At 55.2% G+C, this 18231-nt stretch overlaps 2 protein-coding genes across 2 annotated transcripts; one reads left to right on the forward strand and one right to left on the reverse strand.

Moving 5' to 3' along the window:
• Positions 1 to 304: 304 nt before the first annotated feature.
• On the reverse strand, positions 305 to 1937 carry C11H11orf68 (chromosome 11 C11orf68 homolog). Its single transcript, XM_016208308.2, has one exon. It carries the CDS (start codon positions 1618 to 1620, stop codon positions 952 to 954), a length of 669 nt encoding a protein of 222 aa, XP_016063794.1. The 5' UTR covers positions 1621 to 1937; the 3' UTR covers positions 305 to 951.
• Positions 1938 to 2929: 992 nt separating this feature from the next.
• DRAP1 (DR1 associated protein 1) lies at positions 2930 to 5045 on the forward strand. Its single transcript, XM_087822425.1, has 7 exons — positions 2930 to 3006; positions 3243 to 3315; positions 3423 to 3516; positions 3849 to 3968; positions 4077 to 4170; positions 4381 to 4469; positions 4817 to 5045. The coding sequence occupies exons 1-7, from the start codon at positions 2965 to 2967 to the stop codon at positions 4920 to 4922; spliced, it is 618 nt and encodes a 205-aa protein (XP_087678551.1). The 5' UTR covers positions 2930 to 2964; the 3' UTR covers positions 4923 to 5045.
• The last annotated feature ends 13186 nt before the right edge of the window (positions 5046 to 18231 follow it).

The following is an 18231-nucleotide window of genomic DNA, read 5'->3' on the forward strand; positions in this document are numbered from 1 at the left end:
CAATAGGGCACCTTTCTCTAACAGGGATAAATACACTCTGGGGGCTAGAGTGGCCCCTTGGACTTTACTGAGCCAAGCCCCTGAATTTGTGGGAAGTCACTGAGAAGCTGATTGATTCTTGGGATGGAGGGGAAGCAGGGCTGGCTTGGCAGAGGCTCTCAGACAGGTTCCCAATCTTGGCAGTGAGGTGTATCTTATTACTGGGAGGGCCTAGTCAGGGCAGAGAGGCAGAGAGGCAGAGAGGCAGTCTTTCCTGGCTCTGCCTCTCTCCAGCAACCAAAGCAGGTAACCACTAACACAGCACTTTAAAAAACACTCAAGACACAGACCCAAGCTGGGTTTTATTGAAATGCCAAGAGCAGGCACATGACAAGGTAGTGAAGGAAGAGGGGAAGGTGGTGCAGGCTGAGGTGACGAGGGGCAGACCCCATGTCCATGGCCCTGGCATCCCCTTTCTTTGCCAGGGGCTGAGTAGGTACAATCACCACCCCCTCCAAAACAATGGCATGCTCAGGCCTGCAGGGCCTCTGCACCCTAGACTATGAAGGCTCCAAGGAGAGGGACTGGAAGCACTGTTTTCTCTCTTGTGAGGGAGAAAGAGGAATGGGGAGGGATGCAGGAGGGGAAGGTAAATCCAAGGATGAGGATGGCCAAGGAAGGTTTTCCTCCTGGGTGTCTGCACCCAGACAGTGGTACTGGATGGCAGAAGGAGCAGCAGCAAATAGAGGCTGAGGGTCCGGCCCTCAGAGAGTCGGAGCCTCCAGCCGATGGGGATTTGAGTCAGCCCGGAACAGAGGGCAGAAGTTCAAGGCGATTGAAGATGCAGGCAGTTCCAGCATGACCTAGTCCTCAGAGCTGGGGGACGTGACCTCCTTGGCACAGGAAGGAGGAAGAGGGGAGGATCCATCCCTAGCAAGGGGCACAGAGGGTGGTCTCCTACACATGGCCCCACTAGGTCAGTTCCACATTGTTGGCGCGGTCCAGCACACGGGAGCCACGGGCACTGCCCCCCAGCTGGAAACGGCTCTCATACAGAGTGGGGCAGAGGTGCCAACGGTTGGCCCGGTAGATGCCCAGATAGGTGTAGACATCAGGCTTATAGGTGAGCAGGCACTTAATGCCTGCTGCACGGATGGCTGCATCTGCCTCCAGCACACCCAAGCGGTCCGTGAAGTCGTCCGTGTAAACACAGATGACCTGGCGCCCACCCTCTTTGGCCCGTGGGCTCACCTTGGCCACCTGAAGCCGGCCCTCGACCACAGCCCGAGCAATGCCAGCCCAGGCGTGGTCCAGCTTGAAGCCAGGCGTCAGGTGCATCAGCCACTTGCCCGAGAGCACGTGATGGGTGATGGCCAGCTGGCGAAGGGTGCCCGGGGTGATGGGCCGCCCACTGGTCTGCAGAGCCTCCCAGGCTGCTTGCAGGCCCTGCACGTCACCAGAGTTGGGGATGTAGCCCTGCCCATATGCTGCAATCCAGCCCACAGGCTCAGAGTTGGGTGAGCTGGGGTCCCCGTAGCGGGTAACTTGGGATGGTGGGTACTTGGCCAACCAGGCATCCAGCTCAGAGGCAGGTGTGGTGCGGGCATCAAACACCAACCAGGGGTCCATGTCAGCGGCCATGGCCTCCGCAGCCAGGTGCTCTGCAGTGAAGCCATCCTCACGGCCGCCTGGAGAGTCCTCCTCCTCCAGCTCTTCACCTGGCTCTATCCTGCTATGAGGAAACCAAAATAGGGTTCATAACAGATCTACAGCTTGCTGGGCCCTTGTGGGTGCCAGGCACCGCACTAAACTGTGTGGCCTTGGGCAAGGCTTAATGCCCCTGTGCTTTAGTTGCCTCATCCTTACAATGGATAACAAGTGTTCCTGACCCATAGTGCTGTTGACAAATTAAATGCCTGAGGTGGAATTAGCGCTGCATAATTGTTGTTGCTAATGTTATTTCTCTCCCTGACTTACATACGGAAAAATGAAGCTCACAGAGAAGGCACTTACCCAAGGTCACACCTGTAGTGGGCGACTGGGCCGAAATGTGAATTCTGGTGTGGGAGCAACTGGCCCAGCTACACCTCCTGGCCCCGCCAGTGACTGGCAGTTTCCCGAACGCTGGCATTTAATGCAGGAGGCGAAGGAGCCCTCGTTCGCGCAGCACCGCGGCAGGCCCTACAGGGCCGGGCCTCCCGGAGGACGTTCTCCGGTCCACTTAAAAATGAGGACACTGAGGCCCCGGGAGGGCAATGACGGAGCCGCGGCCAATGGGGCGATGCCCGGGCTCGAACTCCGGCTCCTTAGAGCCTGCGGGACGGCCAGCTTCCGGCCCCGCCGCGCCCCCCCGCCATTAGCGCCCACGGCCAGAGCTCGGCCCCCTCCCGGCCCGGCCCCCTCCCGCCGCCCCGCCGTCACCTTCGGCCTTCGCTGTGCTCGGCACCGGCCCAGCCCCGTGCCCGGCTCCGCTCCTGCCGGGGCTCCGCGCTGCCGCCGCGCCCCGCCCCCGCCACGGCCGCCGCCGCCGCCGCCGCCATCTTAGCGCCCCGCGGTCTCAACAACAACTTTATCGATAAGCGCAGCACGGGGCGGGGCCACCGGGCCGGAGCTGCGGCGCCGCGGGGCGGGGCCGGCCAGGGAAGAGGCGAGGCTGGTGCCGACCTCGGGGGCGGGGACGGAGGGGACCGGGGCGGGGCGGGCCTGCGGGGGCGTGGCTAACGTTCGCTCTTCTGGCCCGGGACGGGCGGGAGCGGCGGTGCGGCCCGGGACTGACGCGCACCTCCTGGGAGGCTCCGAGGGAGGGCACTCGGGCCTGAGAGCGGCGTCCCTACCGGCGGCGCTAGGACCCAGTGGGGAGCGGCGGGGACGGAGCGGGCGGCACCAGGACCCGGGGGAACCTCAGCGGGCGGGCGGCGAGCAGGCCCCGGGCCGGGAGGCTGCGGGCGGCGGCGCTGGGCCCGGCGCGGCGACAGAATCCCGGAGATGCCGAGCAAGAAGAAGAAGTACAACGCGCGGTTCCCGCCGGTGAGCACGTGGTCGGGTCCGTGAGGAGAGGGCCCGGCTCCCGGGAGGCTCGGGCCCAGGCCCCGCTGGGGGGCGGGCGCAGCGCGGGGTTCGGGGCCCCGGACGCCCCGCCCCCTTCGGTGCTCTCCCTCCGTTGGTGCCCCCCGCCCCCTTTCTCCCGGGATAGTCCCTCGCTCCCCCCAACACCCTTTTCTGGGATTGAGTCGAGGGGTGCGAGCTCTGAGCCTTCTCCCCAGGCGCGGATCAAGAAGATAATGCAGACGGACGAAGAGATTGGAAAGGTGGCAGCCGCCGTGCCTGTCATCATCTGTATCCTGCGGGCCGGCCGGGTTGAGGGGCGTGGGGGCGGGAGGCGGCCCGGGGTTGCCTTGCGTGGGCTGGGGTCCCACTCCCGCGTTCTCCTTGACGCCCCTGAGCCCGGGCGCTGGAGCTCTTCCTGGAATCGCTCTTGAAGAAGGCTTGCCAGGTGACCCAGTCCCGAAACGCCAAGACCATGACCACGTCCCACCTGTGAGTGGCCGGGGAGATGCAAGGGCCCTGTGGGGCTGTGCCCCGGGAGTTCACACGCTTGAGAGAGGCTGTGTCCTAGGAGGGCCTCCCGCGAATAGGCCCGCGGTGGGGAGGCTGCAGGTGGGAGGCTACTGGGAGACCAGCAAGGCCTTACAGGCTGGTGGGTTTCAGCTTGGAGAGAGAGGGTTGGGCGTTACAGCAAAGAGTCAGAGGGTGGAGATGGGTGGAGGTTTGCCAGCTCCACCCTGACATCCAGAGCTTCTTACTGCCCCTTGCTGAGAGCCCAGACATCTGGGTCCTGCCAGATGCCATCCGCTCCCCACCTCTTTCAGGAAGCAATGCATTGAGCTGGAGCAGCAGTTTGACTTCTTAAAGGATCTGGTGGCATCTGTGCCTGACATGCAGGGGGATGGGGAAGACAACCACATGGATGGGGACAAGAATGCCCGCAGGTGAGGACCCAGGGCCAAGTGTCCAGGTGTAGAAGGCCAAGGCCACAGGGGTTGGAGGTGGTTGGGGGTTGGTGAAGAAGCAGGGAGATGGACTATACCTTCCCCAAGGGGCCGGAAGCCAGGTGGCGGCAGCCGGAAGAATGGTGGGATGGGAAGCAAAGGCAAGGACAAGAAGCTGTCAGAGACAGACTCAGAGCAGGAGGTAAGTGAGGCCCCCAGCCCTCTGTTCTGCCCTTCCAAGCTTGCTGGAGGCGCGAGCACATACTCACCTGTGACCTCTTTGTACCTCTGTTTCTTTGTAAATGGGGGCTATGGAGGTCAACCTCCTATCCCTGCCATCCCCAAGAGTCTAGGCTCTCCAGTGATGGGCCCATGCCTTTCTTGTCATCTCTGACCCCTGCCTTGCTCCCAGGATGAGTCTGAGGACACTGACACTGACGGGGAAGAGGAGACACCGCAGGCCCCACCCCAGGCCGGCCACCCCCCTGCCCACTTTCAGAGGTAAGTGGCTCAATCACCCCAGGAGGGCGCCAGCAGACTTGTTCCTCCAGGCCTCCCTGGCTACTGGCCTATGTTGGTGGCAGATTTGGGGAATGGGAAGGGAGGAACTGAGGAGGGCTTAAAGACAGGAGACTGGCCTTCAGAAGGTCGCTTCCTCCCCTGCGGAGGGCAGTGAATGGGGCCTGGGTGGGGGCTGTGGAACCTGCTCTGGGCCCTTCCCTTTTCTGGGCTTGACCCCCCTTTGGTGCAGAGGGTGGTGGGCTCCATGCTACCTGTGGAGGGTGGGGTAGGGCTCAGTGGGCACTGGAGAGTAACCTGATTGTCCTCTCCTGCTTTCTGCCCTGCAGCCCCCCAACACCTTTCATGCCCTTCACCTCGACTCTGCCTCTGCCCCCAGCGCCCCCGGGCCCCTCAGGACCTGATGCAGAGGATGAAGAGGATTATGACTCCTAGCACCCTCTGCCCCCAGGCCACACCCCCTTTTAGTTGCTTTTAGTTGTTCTGGGGGGGGAGGAGAAAAGGTAGAGCTGTTCTTAAATTTATTAAAAAACAAAAATAAAAGGGAACATTAGTGTTTGTCCCAGCCTCTGTCAGGGCTTTGTGACCACCTTCCCATCCATCCACCTGACTTCCCCACATTGAGCAGTGGTGGGCCGGGCAGCGCCTGAGTGAAGGGAGGGGCTGGAGGCCATGGACCTGCCAGGGCAGGACCACGGATATTGATAGAAGGAAGGTGGGCGGAGTGGTATAGGGCCTGAGCCAGCAGGTGCTGGTCATGCGGGGGACAACCTGTCTTATGCTGTGTGACCCTGGGCAGGTTCCTACCCTTCTCTGAGCAGCCTTTTCTTATCTCGGATGGAGACCATTCTGCCCACTCTGGGCTACTGCAAAGGGATAGACGGGACAAGTAATAGGAACTGTAGAGCTATGCCTAGTCCCGTGAGGGCAGGGGAAGGGGCGATGGGAACAGAGGTAGGTAGGTGAGATTGTGGAGGGCCTTGAAGGCAGCTTGTGAGCAGGGCAGTGACATAATTGCTCAGTCTACACCCATTTCTGAACAGACCCTGGAGCTGCTGTGTCCAAGGGGCAGATGCTCCCAGGGAGCTGTGGCTCGGTGAGGCTGGGCAGGAGGCCCAGAGCAGTGGGCAGACTTGACATCCGTGTCGGCAAAGCACAGATGCTGACTGGACATGTGCTGAGAGGGAGGGAACCCTCGAGGACTCTCAGGTTTCTTTCTGCAGCAACTTGGGCAGGGCCTTTTTCTAGCTGGGGACATAGGAGGAAGAGCAAGGTTTGACCTGAAGATCACAAGTTTGGCTCTGGTGCATTTGGGGTGCCTGTGAGGCTGCTGAGGAGAGGTGCGGCATGGTACTTGGATGTAGGTGACCTCGCTCCACCAAAGGAGATGGGAGCCACTGGTGGTGCCACCCAGGGCTGCCTGGGAGGAGGGAGAGGCCAGTTGTCGAACGATAGGACACCTTGGAGGCTTCAGGGAAGCCTTTGCTGCAGAGCTGCCTCAGTGGCTGGTGAGTAGGCGGGAAGAGCCAGAGGTGAGAAACTGAGGTGAGCCCAAGCGACACTGCTCAGGGCTGTGAAGTAGAGATGAGAGCAGTAGCTCAGAGCGAGGAGGAGGGATGTTTTGTTTATGCTTTTTAAGGTGGTAGAAATACAGGCTTGCAGTGAGTGAGGGGTGAAGGGACAGGATGGGGGAGAATTAATGGAGTGAGGTGGGGATGCCTGAGGGGACCCCAACCTGATGAGGGAGAGTGCAGTGAGTAGGTTCAGGTAGGAGGAGTGCAGTACTGAGTTTTTATCTGAGGTGTCTGACTTCTGTGATGTAGGAGGCTGCTGGTTGGCATGGCCAGGCCTGGCCAGGCCTCTGGAGCATGGGGGCGTGTGGGTCCCATCTGCCTCTCATCTGCTCGCCCTCTGGGTATAGTGCCCCTGCTTTCTTTTGGGGAATCACCTCTCTCTTGAACCTGTGGTGTGTGTAGCAGACCCCACTCCCTGTGGTTGAGGGACGGGAGCATTGCACCAGCCTGGCCAGTCACAGCAGTACACACGCTCTGGCCACAGTGAGGGGTACAGGCAGGTTGTGAGCACTGGGATTTTAGGTGGGACTTTTGGGAAAGGGTTGCTGGCTTCCCTGTGGCTCAGGGGACAGCAGGAAACCCTCTCAAGCATCCAGATGAGGGTGATGGTGGCCACACCACGGTAGCAAAGCTGGCAGAATGTAGGCCAGAAGCGGCTTCTGATGGGGGGTTGGAGGGATCCCGACCGAGAACAGAGCCAGCACAGCAGCATCAGGAGGCTGAATCCCGATGTCTGAACACCTGCCTGGAGCCTGTATCTTAGGCTTCTTAGTCATTCGAGCCAATAAACATTCCCCCCCCCTTAAAGCCAGCTGGTTTACTGTCACTGGGAACTGAGAGAGCTCTGGCTGATGGGGACCGTGAATGGGAGGTTCCCATTGGGCCAGGAGTGGGAGTGGTTTCTCTAGCAGCATGTTGGGCTCAGCCCAGGGGAAGGTGGGCACCTGGACCCACAGCTGAGCGTACCCCAAGAGGCTGTGAGGAATGGGGGTGGGAGAGGAAGACCCTGTGAGCCTGTTGCTGGGGCCTGTCTATCTAAAGGTGAGATTCTGAACTGAAAGGGTTTGGAGTGACAGGGCTGGGTGACAATTGTGGGAGGCGAGGAGGCCAGGGTGTAGGGAGCACCTTAATCAGGCAGGAGTGTCGAGGGGGCGTGGGTGGGGGTGAGATGGTCAGGAACCCTCTTCTCGCCCGTTGGTTCAGCCTCGGCAGAGTGCTTATGAGTGGAACCTCTAGAACCAGGCCCCGGGTTCAAAGCTTGCCTTCACTTAGTAACCTCAAACAAGTTCTGTAGCTTCTCTGTGTTGTTTTCTCGTCTGTAAAATGGGGCTAGTTACTGTAATACTAATTATACCAATTGGGGTCAAGGGCTTATGTAACAAACTCAAAATATATAGGCTCAAATGAAATAGAACTTACTTCATGCTCTCGAAAGTTCATAATGGGATTTATGTGATCAGTGGGTGGTGCTCCTCCAACTTAAGGGTCCAGGCTCCTTCCATCTGTGGCCTCATCATCCTTCCCCCAGGACTTCCAAGGTCACTGCGGGAGTGGGAAGCTCAGAGTCCAGGGAGGTTTTCCTAGGCCAAGGCTGAAAGTGACCCCATCACCTTTGTTCACCTCCACTGGAACTGTCACAGGGTTCTATCCAGGGGAGGCTAGGAAAGGCAATCTAGCCAACCTGGGGGACTGACCAGCCGGTTACTAGTGCAGGACCCCACAGGCTGCTGGGAAGGGCTTGACTCAGCCTTCCCCAAGTGTTAGGAGTGCAGCCTCCTGAATCAGGGGCCAGGGGCCAGGGAGACTGTGCTCTAGGCTGGGCCTGGCCTCCGAGTGCCTCCTGGGAGTGGGGAAAGATGGCTCTGCCCTGTGGCACCACTGGGCACTGGATGAGGGCAGCCTGTGAATACCTCATCTGTAGAGCTCCACCTGGGAACCAGATGAGTTTCTTTATTCTGTCATTGAAGAGCCGTGAGCCTCAGGCGAAGCCCTGTCTGAATGCCTCAGCCTGCCTCAGCTGCACCCTAGGGTATACGTGTGACTAGTGTGAAGTGGGGCAGCTCCTGAGGCCAGTGTGGGAGTCAGGGACCTTGACCTTCATGTGAAGGGTATGGGCCCACCATCCCTGCCAAGTGGAGAGCCTCCCTCCACAGCCCATCTAAGGATTCATCCAGCAAATATTTATTGAGCACCCAACACCATCGCTCAGCAGAGAAATGAGATGCCACCATCACCCCCCAGAAGCCTGAAACTAAGAAGCTTGCTGTCACCAAGTGCTGGAGAGGAGGTGGCGGCTCTCGAACTCACACTGTTGGTGGGAATGTCAGTTGGTGCCCACCTTAGAAAGCCACTTCTCACTGAGTCTGTTAACACACGCTTCCCTGTGATGCAGCTATCCCACTGCAAGGCCCACATCCACCACAAGACACGTGCAAGAACATTCAGAGCCCCCAAATGGAAGCCAGTCAAACACCCATCAGCAAGAGCAGGGGTTGCCTGGCCAGGCGCGGCTCAGCAGTTGACCATCGACCTATGATCAAGATGATCATGGTTCCATTCTCAGGGCACATGCCCAGCTTTTGGGCTGGATCCCCAGCAGGGGGTGTGCAGGAGGCAGCCAATCAATGACTCTCATCATTGATGTTTCTTTTCCCTCTCTCTGAAATAAATATATATATATTCAATTTTTTTTAATTTTAAAAAAATATATCTTTATTGATTTCAGAGAGAGGAAGGGAGAGGGAGAGAGAGAGATAGAAACATCAATGATGAGAGAGTCATTGATCGGCTGCAGCCCGCAACCCGGGCATGTGCCCTGACCGGGAATCAAACCCTGATGGCCTGGATCCTAGGTCAATGCTTAACCACTGAGCCACGCCCGGCCGGGCTTCAATTTTTAATATATATATTAAAAAAAAAAGCAGGGGTGAATCGGTGGTAGAATGTTATACAACAAGAGCAATAAAGAACTAACCAGTCGTACACAACATCATGGGTGAGTCCTGCAGACGTTATATTGAGCAAAAGCAGTCAAATGAGTACACACGGTAATGTCGTTCGTGTGCATGAAGTTCAGGGACAGGGGAAACTAATTCATGGCGATGGAAGTCAGTATAATGGGAGGGGCCACGAGGGAGCCTTCTAGAAATGTTCTGATATAAAAATATATTAAGCTGTATACTTAAGATGGGTGCACGTTTATGATACCCTCATAAAATTTTTATCTATGGAGACACTTCTAGGTAGTGGCGATTATATGAACAAAATGTTCTTGGGTTTATTTCTGATGGGGAGAGACAGATAATAAGGAAGTTAAATAGCATGTCAGAGGTGACACGTGCCCTGGGGAAAATCAAGCATAATAAGGGAGGGGTGGGAGTCCCGCAGGATGAGTGGCCCTGGCCACTCTATTCAGGGTTCCCGGAGACCGATAAGGTGGGATTTAAGCAGAAAACCCCACTAAGGGAGGATTGGTGCGCCACCCGGGAGTGGGGGCTGGGCAGAAGGGGGAAGTCCATATTAAAGGGAGGTTTTGGGGGACCCTGGTGATGCATGGAGTGCCCCAAACCAAGGAGCGTGGACTGCTCAAGTCTGTGCACCCCATGTGTAAAGAAACAAAACAAAAATATTGCCAACTGTCCCCCAGGACGGGCTAAACCAATTTACCCTCTTAGACTGTCCCATGAGGACAGGTAAGTAGCGGCCCTGCGGCGCACAGGGTCATAGGTGTTTTCTTGGTTCACTCCCTGAACAAATGTTTCCTGAGCATCTGCTCTGTGCCAGGCACTGTTCTGGACCCGGGGAAGAGCATCGAAGGAAGATGGAGCTGCTCCCCCAGGGCTCCAGTCTAGTTGGGGCGGGGTGATGCGCAGGTTACAAACGCACAGACGCCCGATGTCAGGGGCATGAGTGCTAGGAAGGGGACGACACAGGGCTGGGGAGAGGGAAGGAATGTGCCCCGCTCGGGCCATCTGAGTCCCACCCCCTTTCTTGTTCCTGTGTGTGCGGGGGGGGGGGGGGGGGGGGGGGGGGGGCGGTGCTACCCTTGTTTCCAGCCACAGGTTTTCTCCCACCACTTGCCTGGTGCCAGGGCCGGTTTCACTTTCCCCTTCCCCTAAGTTCTGACCTTTGTTTCTGCCTGTGGGTTTCCTGCGCGGCCCACCACCTTTGTTTGTCGGCACCTCTGATATTGCAGGGAAGCCCATCAGCTTGGGGGTGGGGGGACTGAGGGTGGTGTAGGCGCCTGGGCCCTCCCGTCCTCCTCAGAAGGTTCCACTTCATCACTCATTTGGTCTGATCCCCCGGGGATCCACCTCGCTGCCACACTCAAGGGGGCAGAGCGAGTGTGGGCTCTGGGGTGACACCTCTTGTATTTTAGTTCTAGCACCACCCCTGTCAGCCTGGGACTTTCAGCAGATAACCCAACCTCTCTGTGCCTCCGTTTCCTTACTATACATATTTACAGAGATCTGTTGACCACTGATTCTGTGCCAGGCTCAGTTCTAGGCGCTGGCATTTGGCTGTGAAGGACCCTAGTCCTGGGCCCCCTGTACTTGACCTTTGGCTAGGGCAGAGGTTCTCACCCTGGACATGCACTGGAATCACTAGGGAGCCTTGAAGGTAACTGACGCCTGGGCTCATCTCCAGAGATTCCGAGCTAACAGGCTGGGAGGCCCAGCACTGGTACATTTTAAAGGCCTTCCAGGTGGTTCTAAAGTGCAGCGGGGGTTGAGAACCACTCTACTAATAAAAGCCATCATTTACCATCTGGCTTATTTCACTTAGCATAATGTCTTCAAGGTCCATCCATGTTGTAGCATGTGTCATAATTTTCTTTTTTTCTAAGGCTGAAAGATATTCCATTAATGTATATACCACATTAAAATACATACATATATATTTATTGATTTCAGAGAGAAGAAGGGAGAAGGAGAGAGAGAGAAACATCAATGATGAGAGTCATTGATCGGCTGCCTCCTGCATGCTCCCTGCTGGGGATCGAGCCCACAACATGGGCTTGTGCCCTGGCTGGGAATCGAACCTCGATCTCCTGGATCCTAGGTTGGTGCTCGACTGCTGAGTCACGCCGGCTGAGCTATATACCACATTTTTAAAGAGACGTTTTATTGATTTTTTTTTAGAGAGAGGAAGGGCGAAACATGGATGTGCTGCCTCCTACACGCCCCCTACAGGACGATCCAGCCGGCAACTGCTACACCTTCTGTGCAACCCTGCTATGTGCCCTGACCCCTAATGTGGAATAAAACCTGTGACCTTTTAGTGCTCCCAAAGATGCCCAACTAACTGAGCCACACCGGCCAGGGGAGCAATTGTTCTGTTGACAGGCGCACTTGTCCAGCCTTGTGGGGCCGCACCCTCGGCCTGCACAGATTATATTCTTCCCGAAGCTCAGAGGGACCCCTCTGCAGCATTTGGAGCTCTTTCTCTGTGTATGTTCCTCCTCTTAGATGTCCTACCCTACAAATTCTAGCTGCCCTTTGCCTCTCCAAACTCTGATCTCTGTCTTCTTGACTCAGTAAAGCTGATGGGCCCCGTCTGGGTTCCCCTCCCTGCTCTGCGGTAAGGCCATTGTATTACCTCTAGGCAGGTGGCAGACGGAGATGGCCTGGACAGGGGCAGGGCTCACCTCATTTGCTTTCCTTTTCTCAGGGATCACGGTCCTGTGCCACCAGTTTTCTAACTCCCGAAAGTACTTGTCTCTTATACTTTGCCCAGTTTCTCAGTTGTCTGTGGCGAAGGAGCATTTCAGTCCACGTTACTTCCTCATGGCCAGAATCAGAAATCTCTCACAGAGAACTCCCCAAGCCCTCTGTCCCTTTGCAAGGTTCTTCCCGAGCTCTGATGTGGATTGCAACCCTGAGTGCGCCTCCCCCACTGGACCGTGACCGTCTCAAGGGCAGGGGCTTGTCTTATCCACGCCTGCATCTCCAGGGGTCTCAGGGCCTGGCACATGGTGGGATGTGGCCAGCATGTTTTGTCTGCCCTGCCCCTTTTCCTTCAGGCCACCTCAAATGACATCCCCGTCTTTAGAGAACTTTCCCCTACTCCAACCAGGTGGGACCTCCAGGACTGCTATGGAGCCACTTTGACTGCTGTCAAAGTCCCCTCCTTGCCAGGTCCCTGTGATTGGTCCAGAGATGGCCATCAGACTCAAAGCAGGCATGTCAGGGTCCTTCCCTGGGGTTTTTCTATCCCATGTGGGAAGAGTCCTTTTTCCACTCTGGTGGCAAAGGTCCGAGGACAGCAGCCTGGCGCTGCCTGCAGCCAACATTCCCATCAGACAGAATGACACGAACGGAGAGAAATGGAGATAAAATGAGGAAGAGTGAGACACACACACACACACACACACACAGAGGCAAATGACTCAAGTTCCTCCATCCAGGCAAAAGTGAGGTCAGCAGCATCCCTGACCTTTTTATGATTTAGCGAAGTAAGCCAGTAATTTATTTGATCATTTTTGGCTCAGTTTAGTTCTGTCAATTGCAAACCAAAGGAACCTGACTAATACAAGACATTTTCATACATTTGCTGACTGAGTGGGATTAATGTGCATATCTGCCTCATTCCCAATGCAGCTAAGGTTGCTTCCAATGCAAACAAGGAAGATAAAATAAAAATAGAAATGGAGACTCAATAATATGAAAATATAATTTTAAAGACAACCTGAAAATCAGGAGCAAGAACATAAATGTATAAATCTGCAGCCCATAAAGGCCTACAAGGTGCTCTATTAATTGGATATCAAATTTCGCTCTGAGCTTCCTGGCAGCCAAAGCAAAAAAGGGAAACATAGTAACTTAGCTCTCCCTCCCCACTCCCAGAGAAAACAGAACCTACACGTTCCCCAGGGGAAAGAAAAATTTCCCTAGACTTTAGCTAATTTTTTCCTAAACTTTTCCTTTTAGCTACAAAGGGGAAGTTTCAGATGGGGCTCATTGAGAAGGTGCTGAGCAATGTTGCCACAGTGCAACAGCCAGAGTCTGTAATGAGCCTCCTATGTTTGATCCTTAGACTATGGGCCCAGGGAACAAGTAAGGTTGCCAAATTTAGTCGTTAACTGTCGACCTTGCCTTGACCTCTCAGTAGCTCTTGTCCCTGTCGTCACTCCCCTTCTTTGAAACACTGTCTTCACTTGGCTGGCAGCCCTCACTCTCTTGGCTCACTTCTTCCCTGCTGGCCTCTGTCTGGCCTCCATGGCTGTGTCTCCTTGACCTCTCCTGATCTCTAAGTGTTGGCAGACCCAGGCTCAGTCTCCAGACCTCTCCTTTTTCCTCTCTCTGCCTCACCTGTCCCACATTCCGCAGACCCTCTCCTGGACGACAGTCCCTCTTTCCACTCTGGCCCTCCAGTTTAATCTCTACACAGCAGCCAGAGGGATCTTTTGAAAACATAAATCAGCTCACACCACTCCTCCTCTCAAAATCCTCTAGCGTGATTTCTACTTTCACCAAACAAGATTCACAGGCTTAATAAAAGGTGACTTCATTTTTGTCTCCCAGTGTCCCTGTAAAATTCGTAAGGGAACTTCTTTCTCTGCCTCTAAATGACATCATGACTTTCTTTGCCATGTTTCCTCACAGTGCCATGATCACCTGAATTCATCGAATAGATTCTGTTAGGGTGCCCAGTCCTGTGTGGCAGCTAAATCTCTAAGCTCCATGCAACAGTCTCCACTTCCCAGCCTTTGGGCCCCTCCTGTCCTCCCCCAGCGTGAGCGCCCCCTGCTGCGGGAGTGCAGGGGTGGACGCGTGGAAAGTGGGTGCAAAGTCCTTCCTTGATCCTGGGTAAGACGGCATTTTGCTTTCTAGGTGGCAGCTGTTTAAGGTGGGCTCTTGCCCTGTGGGAGCTTTTATGGCTCCTTATGGGCCACCCCCTTGACTACAAGTCCGGGGAAGCGAGCGGGACTCCCTTGGCCTCCCTCCCCTGCCCTCCCCTCCCCTTTTCTTCTTTTTCTTTTCTTTTTTAATCTTCACCTGAGGATATTTTTTCCATTGCTTTTCAGAGAGAGTGGAAGGGGGGGAGAGAGGGAAGGGGGTAGGTAGAAACATCAATGTGAGAGACACACATCCATTGGTTGCCTCCCACTCACGCTCCGACTGGGGTGGGAATCAAGCCTGCAACTGAGGTAGGTGCCCTTGGCTAGAATCGAACCCGGGACCCTTCAGTCCATGGTCCGACACTCTACCCACTGAGCCAAACCGGCTAGGGCTCTGGCTTTCTTTTAACCGGCACACACGGACCCACACTGCTGGGTGCCCCCTGCCAGGTAACGGAAGCCTTCTGGGCAAGGCCACCTGCTACCTTACCACGGGCCTGTTCTGAGTCTCGGGCACCGCTTGCTCGCTGGCTGCCAGGCTTCCAGAAGCCCACCCGAGCTCTCCAGGATGCCCCCTCGAAGCACTTCTCCCAGATTTGGGATAAGAAGGCATCCCTCAGCACATCCCTGAGGAAAGTGCTGGAACTCAGTGTGACATGAGCTCTTTCGAAATCAGTCGCATCACAAAATTCGCCTTTCAGAATTCACCCTCCATCCTTCATACTCTTGAGGTGGGCCAGGGGTTTCAAGAGTGGCCAGTGGTTTCTTTCTATTTTTAAAAAATTTGGATCTCGGCCAGCAGCAGCTGAGTTTGGAGCTTCATGTCTGTCCTGTCCTGGAGCCCAGTGGCAACTCCCAGCATCCGGTCGCCCTTTGTGTCGTGCTTCACGGCAAATCCAGAGTCCCGTCCACGGCCTGCAGGCCCCACATGGCCCGACTCTGAGCCCCCACAAAAGTTTACAATATCAAAATATCAAAGAGTTTTTGATAATTATATGTTAATAAATATAAAAACTTTATCAAAGTGAATGCCTTCCCAGAAAAATGCGAAACGCCAAAATTGGCACAGAAATATAACAACTTCAGCAGATCAACAACCAGCAAATAAAACAATGCTCTAAGCGGCGGTGCGAAGGAGCCCCCCGGAGGGCCCGCGGGAGGTCCCCCCAGGCCTCGGGGAGCGGGTGGCCCTTATCTATGCCAGCTGTTCCTGCAGGCGCGGGGTGAGAAAGCGGCTCAGCCCCCCCCCCCCCTCAGACCAGGTGAGGACAGTGACAGGAAAGGGAAGCACGAAGTGTTTCACTCGGAAAGCAGCTGTAAAAGCAGAGTCCCGTGGAGTGAGTGATTTCGGCAGAGTGCCCACCGAGGGGTGGGGGAGGGACTTCCGACGTCCGAACCGCAAATCCTGCTCGCAGCATCTCAGAGCTCGGCAGTATGCGGGATTTCTCCTCCACCGAGACCTCAGAGCCCATGCTGCCCGGCGGGTGGTTGCGACCTAGTGACTAAAGGCCCCTGCCCTGGCCGGCTGGCCCGGCTGGCCCAGTGCCCCCCACGCACCAAAAGGTGGCAGGTTTGCTCCCGGTCGGGCACATACAAGAATCAACCAAGAAATGCATAAATAAGGGGAGCAACAAATCTCTCTTTCTCTCTCAAATCAATAAAGAAAAAATTTAAAAACCTACAATGTTCAAAGAAAAGAGTAAGGAACGAAAATGAGATCGATAGCATAATATTGTTTATATAAACTGAAGCCATAAGTGCACAAATGTGATTTTAGATTTTTTTTTTTTTTTGGTGCCCTGCCCTGGAATAGAACTGGCAACCTTTCGGTGCACAGGGTTATGCCCAACCAACTGAGCCACACTGGCCAGGGCGCGATATTAGATATTTGATAGGATCCCTTCATATTTAAGTGGGATGGGGATGGGAAACCAAATCGAGAGAGTGGCCTTGCATCCATTGATGATCCTTACACACCATGATGTAAGGAACACAAACTTAACTCTCTGCTCCTTAGGACCAAAAGAGGGGTGTGCAAAGCATACAAAGAGGCAATTCACAGAAGCAGCACGAGTGGCCCAGAAAGATATGAAAATACACTAATCTTACAGATAATGAAGGGAATGCAAGTTTTAGTAACAGTGAGATCATGTTTTTTCACCTATGAGATTAATAGCAGTTTTAAAACATTATAATATACTGCGCTGGCGAGGGTGTAAACACTGTGGATGGGAATCTATATTGGTTGAGCATCTGGGGGAAGTGACTGGGTATTATCAAAAGGTATATTGCTGCCCCGGCCTCAGCTGGAGCATCGTCCTGTACATCAACAGGGTTGCGGGTTCGATCCCTGACCAGCAATGTTTCTCTCACATCTCTCTCTTTCTCTCTCTCAAATCCATAAACATATCCTCAGGTGAGGATTTTAAAAATATATATATCTTTACTGACTTCAGAGAGAGGAAGAAAGAGGGAGAGAGAGAGAGAAACGTCAATGATGAGAGAGCCATTGATCGGCTGCCTCCTGCGTGCCCCCGACTGGGGATCTAGCCCGCAACCCGGGCCTGTGCCCTGACCGGGAATCGAACCGCAATCTCCTGGATCCTAGGTCAACGCTCAACTGCTGAGCCACGTGGATTTTTTTTAAATGTTATATTGGAAATCTGCTTATAGGAACTTATGTTTTAGAAATAGCCAATGTGCGATGGCTCATTTACAAGGCTGTCACTGCCGCAGCGTCTGAGGAAGGGAAGCTGGCCGAGGTCATGTGCGTATTTGATGGGAGGGGACGGGCTTAGTGCACTATGTTGGCCAGACACTCGATGCAGGTGGCTCTGCATGTACTGACACGGAAAGCTGAGCAGAACATACTCTTAAACAGAAAAAGTATGATCTCATTTTTGTTGAGAAATTATACACAGTCATGCGCCACTTAATGACGGGGACATGTTCTAAGAAATGCTTCATCAGGAGATTTCGTGGTCGTCGGAACATCACAGAGTGCACGCGCACAAACCTAGGCGGTCAGGCCTACTGGGTGTGCCAGGTCACGTGCTAGGTCCTAGTGCTCCTAGGCTACTGGACTGTGCAGCACGTTACTGTACAAAACAACAGGAGCTAAAATCAAGCATAAGAGAAAGTGTTGCAGTCAAGAAGTGCGTTACACATAAGACGCACGAGGCTGCGGCCACTGCACGTGAGTCTGGGCTTCGTGGGAAAGGGCTGAGATATGAAAGCTTGTGGGCAGTTGGGAGGCAGTGGACGGTTTTTAAGGCTCTCAGACTGGATGAGCTCCCTTGAGGAGTGACTGTGGCTGGAGAAGGGTTCTGTGCTCCTTATGACAATGTTCACTTGAGAAGTCAAGACCTGTTCTCTGCCAAGGAGGGAAATCAGCTGGGTAGGGGTCTGCAGGGGGCTTGTTCTCTGAAAATGAAACACCTGTGCTTTCCACCTGGGGTCCCGTGGGTGGCATTCAGTAGAGGTGGTGGATGGGGGGATAGGGGGACAGCCCACCAGAAAGGACAGAGTTTACCTGTTTTTAGTGAATAGGTCTTCACCTGCAGCGTTATTTAGACTGTGAAGTTGGTTGTGCTCTTGGCAGAGGTGTTACTGGGGTGGAGCTGAGAGCAGACGAGGGGCCACAGGAATGGAGGGCCCAGAAAAACACTGGGATTGACTTCCTTAACCTGTCTCACTGGGGCCATGCCGTTGCCTAATTAACAACTCGTACATAGCAGTTACAGAGCCATGGAAATGTTTTACGTGTATTTGTATATATTAACTGATTTAATCTTCACCATGGCCCTAGGAGGCGGAGACAGCCGTCACCAGTCCCACGATGCTCACGAGGAAACGGAGGCACTGAGGAGGCTCTGCCGCAGGTGGAAGAGGCACCGAGGAGGCTCTGCCCAGGTGGAGGAGGCACCGAGGAGGCTCTGCCCAGGTGGAGGAGGCACCGAGGAGGCTCTGCCCAGGTGGAGGAGGCACCGAGGAGGCTCTGCCCAGGTGGAGGAGGCACCGAGGAGGCTATGCCCAGGTGGAGGAGGAACCGAGGAGGCTATCCCAGGTGGAGGAGGCACCGAGGAGGCTATGCCCAGGTGGAGGAGGCACCGAGGAGGCTCTGCCCAGGTGGAGGAGGAACTGAGGAGGCTATCCCAGGTGGAGGAGGCACCGAGGAGGCTATGCCCAGGTGGAGGAGGCACTGAGGAGGCTATGCCCAGGTGGAGGAGGCACCGAGGAGGCTATGCCCAGGTGGAGGAGGCACTGAGGAGGCTATGCCCAGGTGGAGGAGCTGAGATTTCAGCCCAGTGCTTCCCTGTGCTCTTAAGTA

The sequence above is a fragment of the Miniopterus natalensis genome, chromosome 11 (genome assembly GCF_054644295.1).
Source record: "Miniopterus natalensis isolate mMinNat1 chromosome 11, mMinNat1.hap1, whole genome shotgun sequence".
NCBI lineage: Eukaryota > Metazoa > Chordata > Mammalia > Chiroptera > Miniopteridae > Miniopterus > Miniopterus natalensis.

What these genes read in the sequence shown, in the direction of transcription:
- C11H11orf68 (XM_016208308.2), bottom strand. Translation starts at nt 1,620, where the DNA reads ATGGCCGCTGACATGGACCCCTGGTTGGTGTTTGATGCCCGCACCACA.
- DRAP1 (XM_087822425.1), top strand. Translation starts at nt 2,965, where the DNA reads ATGCCGAGCAAGAAGAAGAAGTACAACGCGCGGTTCCCGCCG. An exon ending in CGCCGTGCCTGTCATCATCT is followed by an intron (nt 3,316 to 3,422) that starts GTATCCTGCGGG and finishes GACGCCCCTGAG; the next exon opens with CCCGGGCGCTGGAGCTCTTC. An exon ending in AGACAGACTCAGAGCAGGAG is followed by an intron (nt 4,171 to 4,380) that starts GTAAGTGAGGCC and finishes CCTTGCTCCCAG; the next exon opens with GATGAGTCTGAGGACACTGA.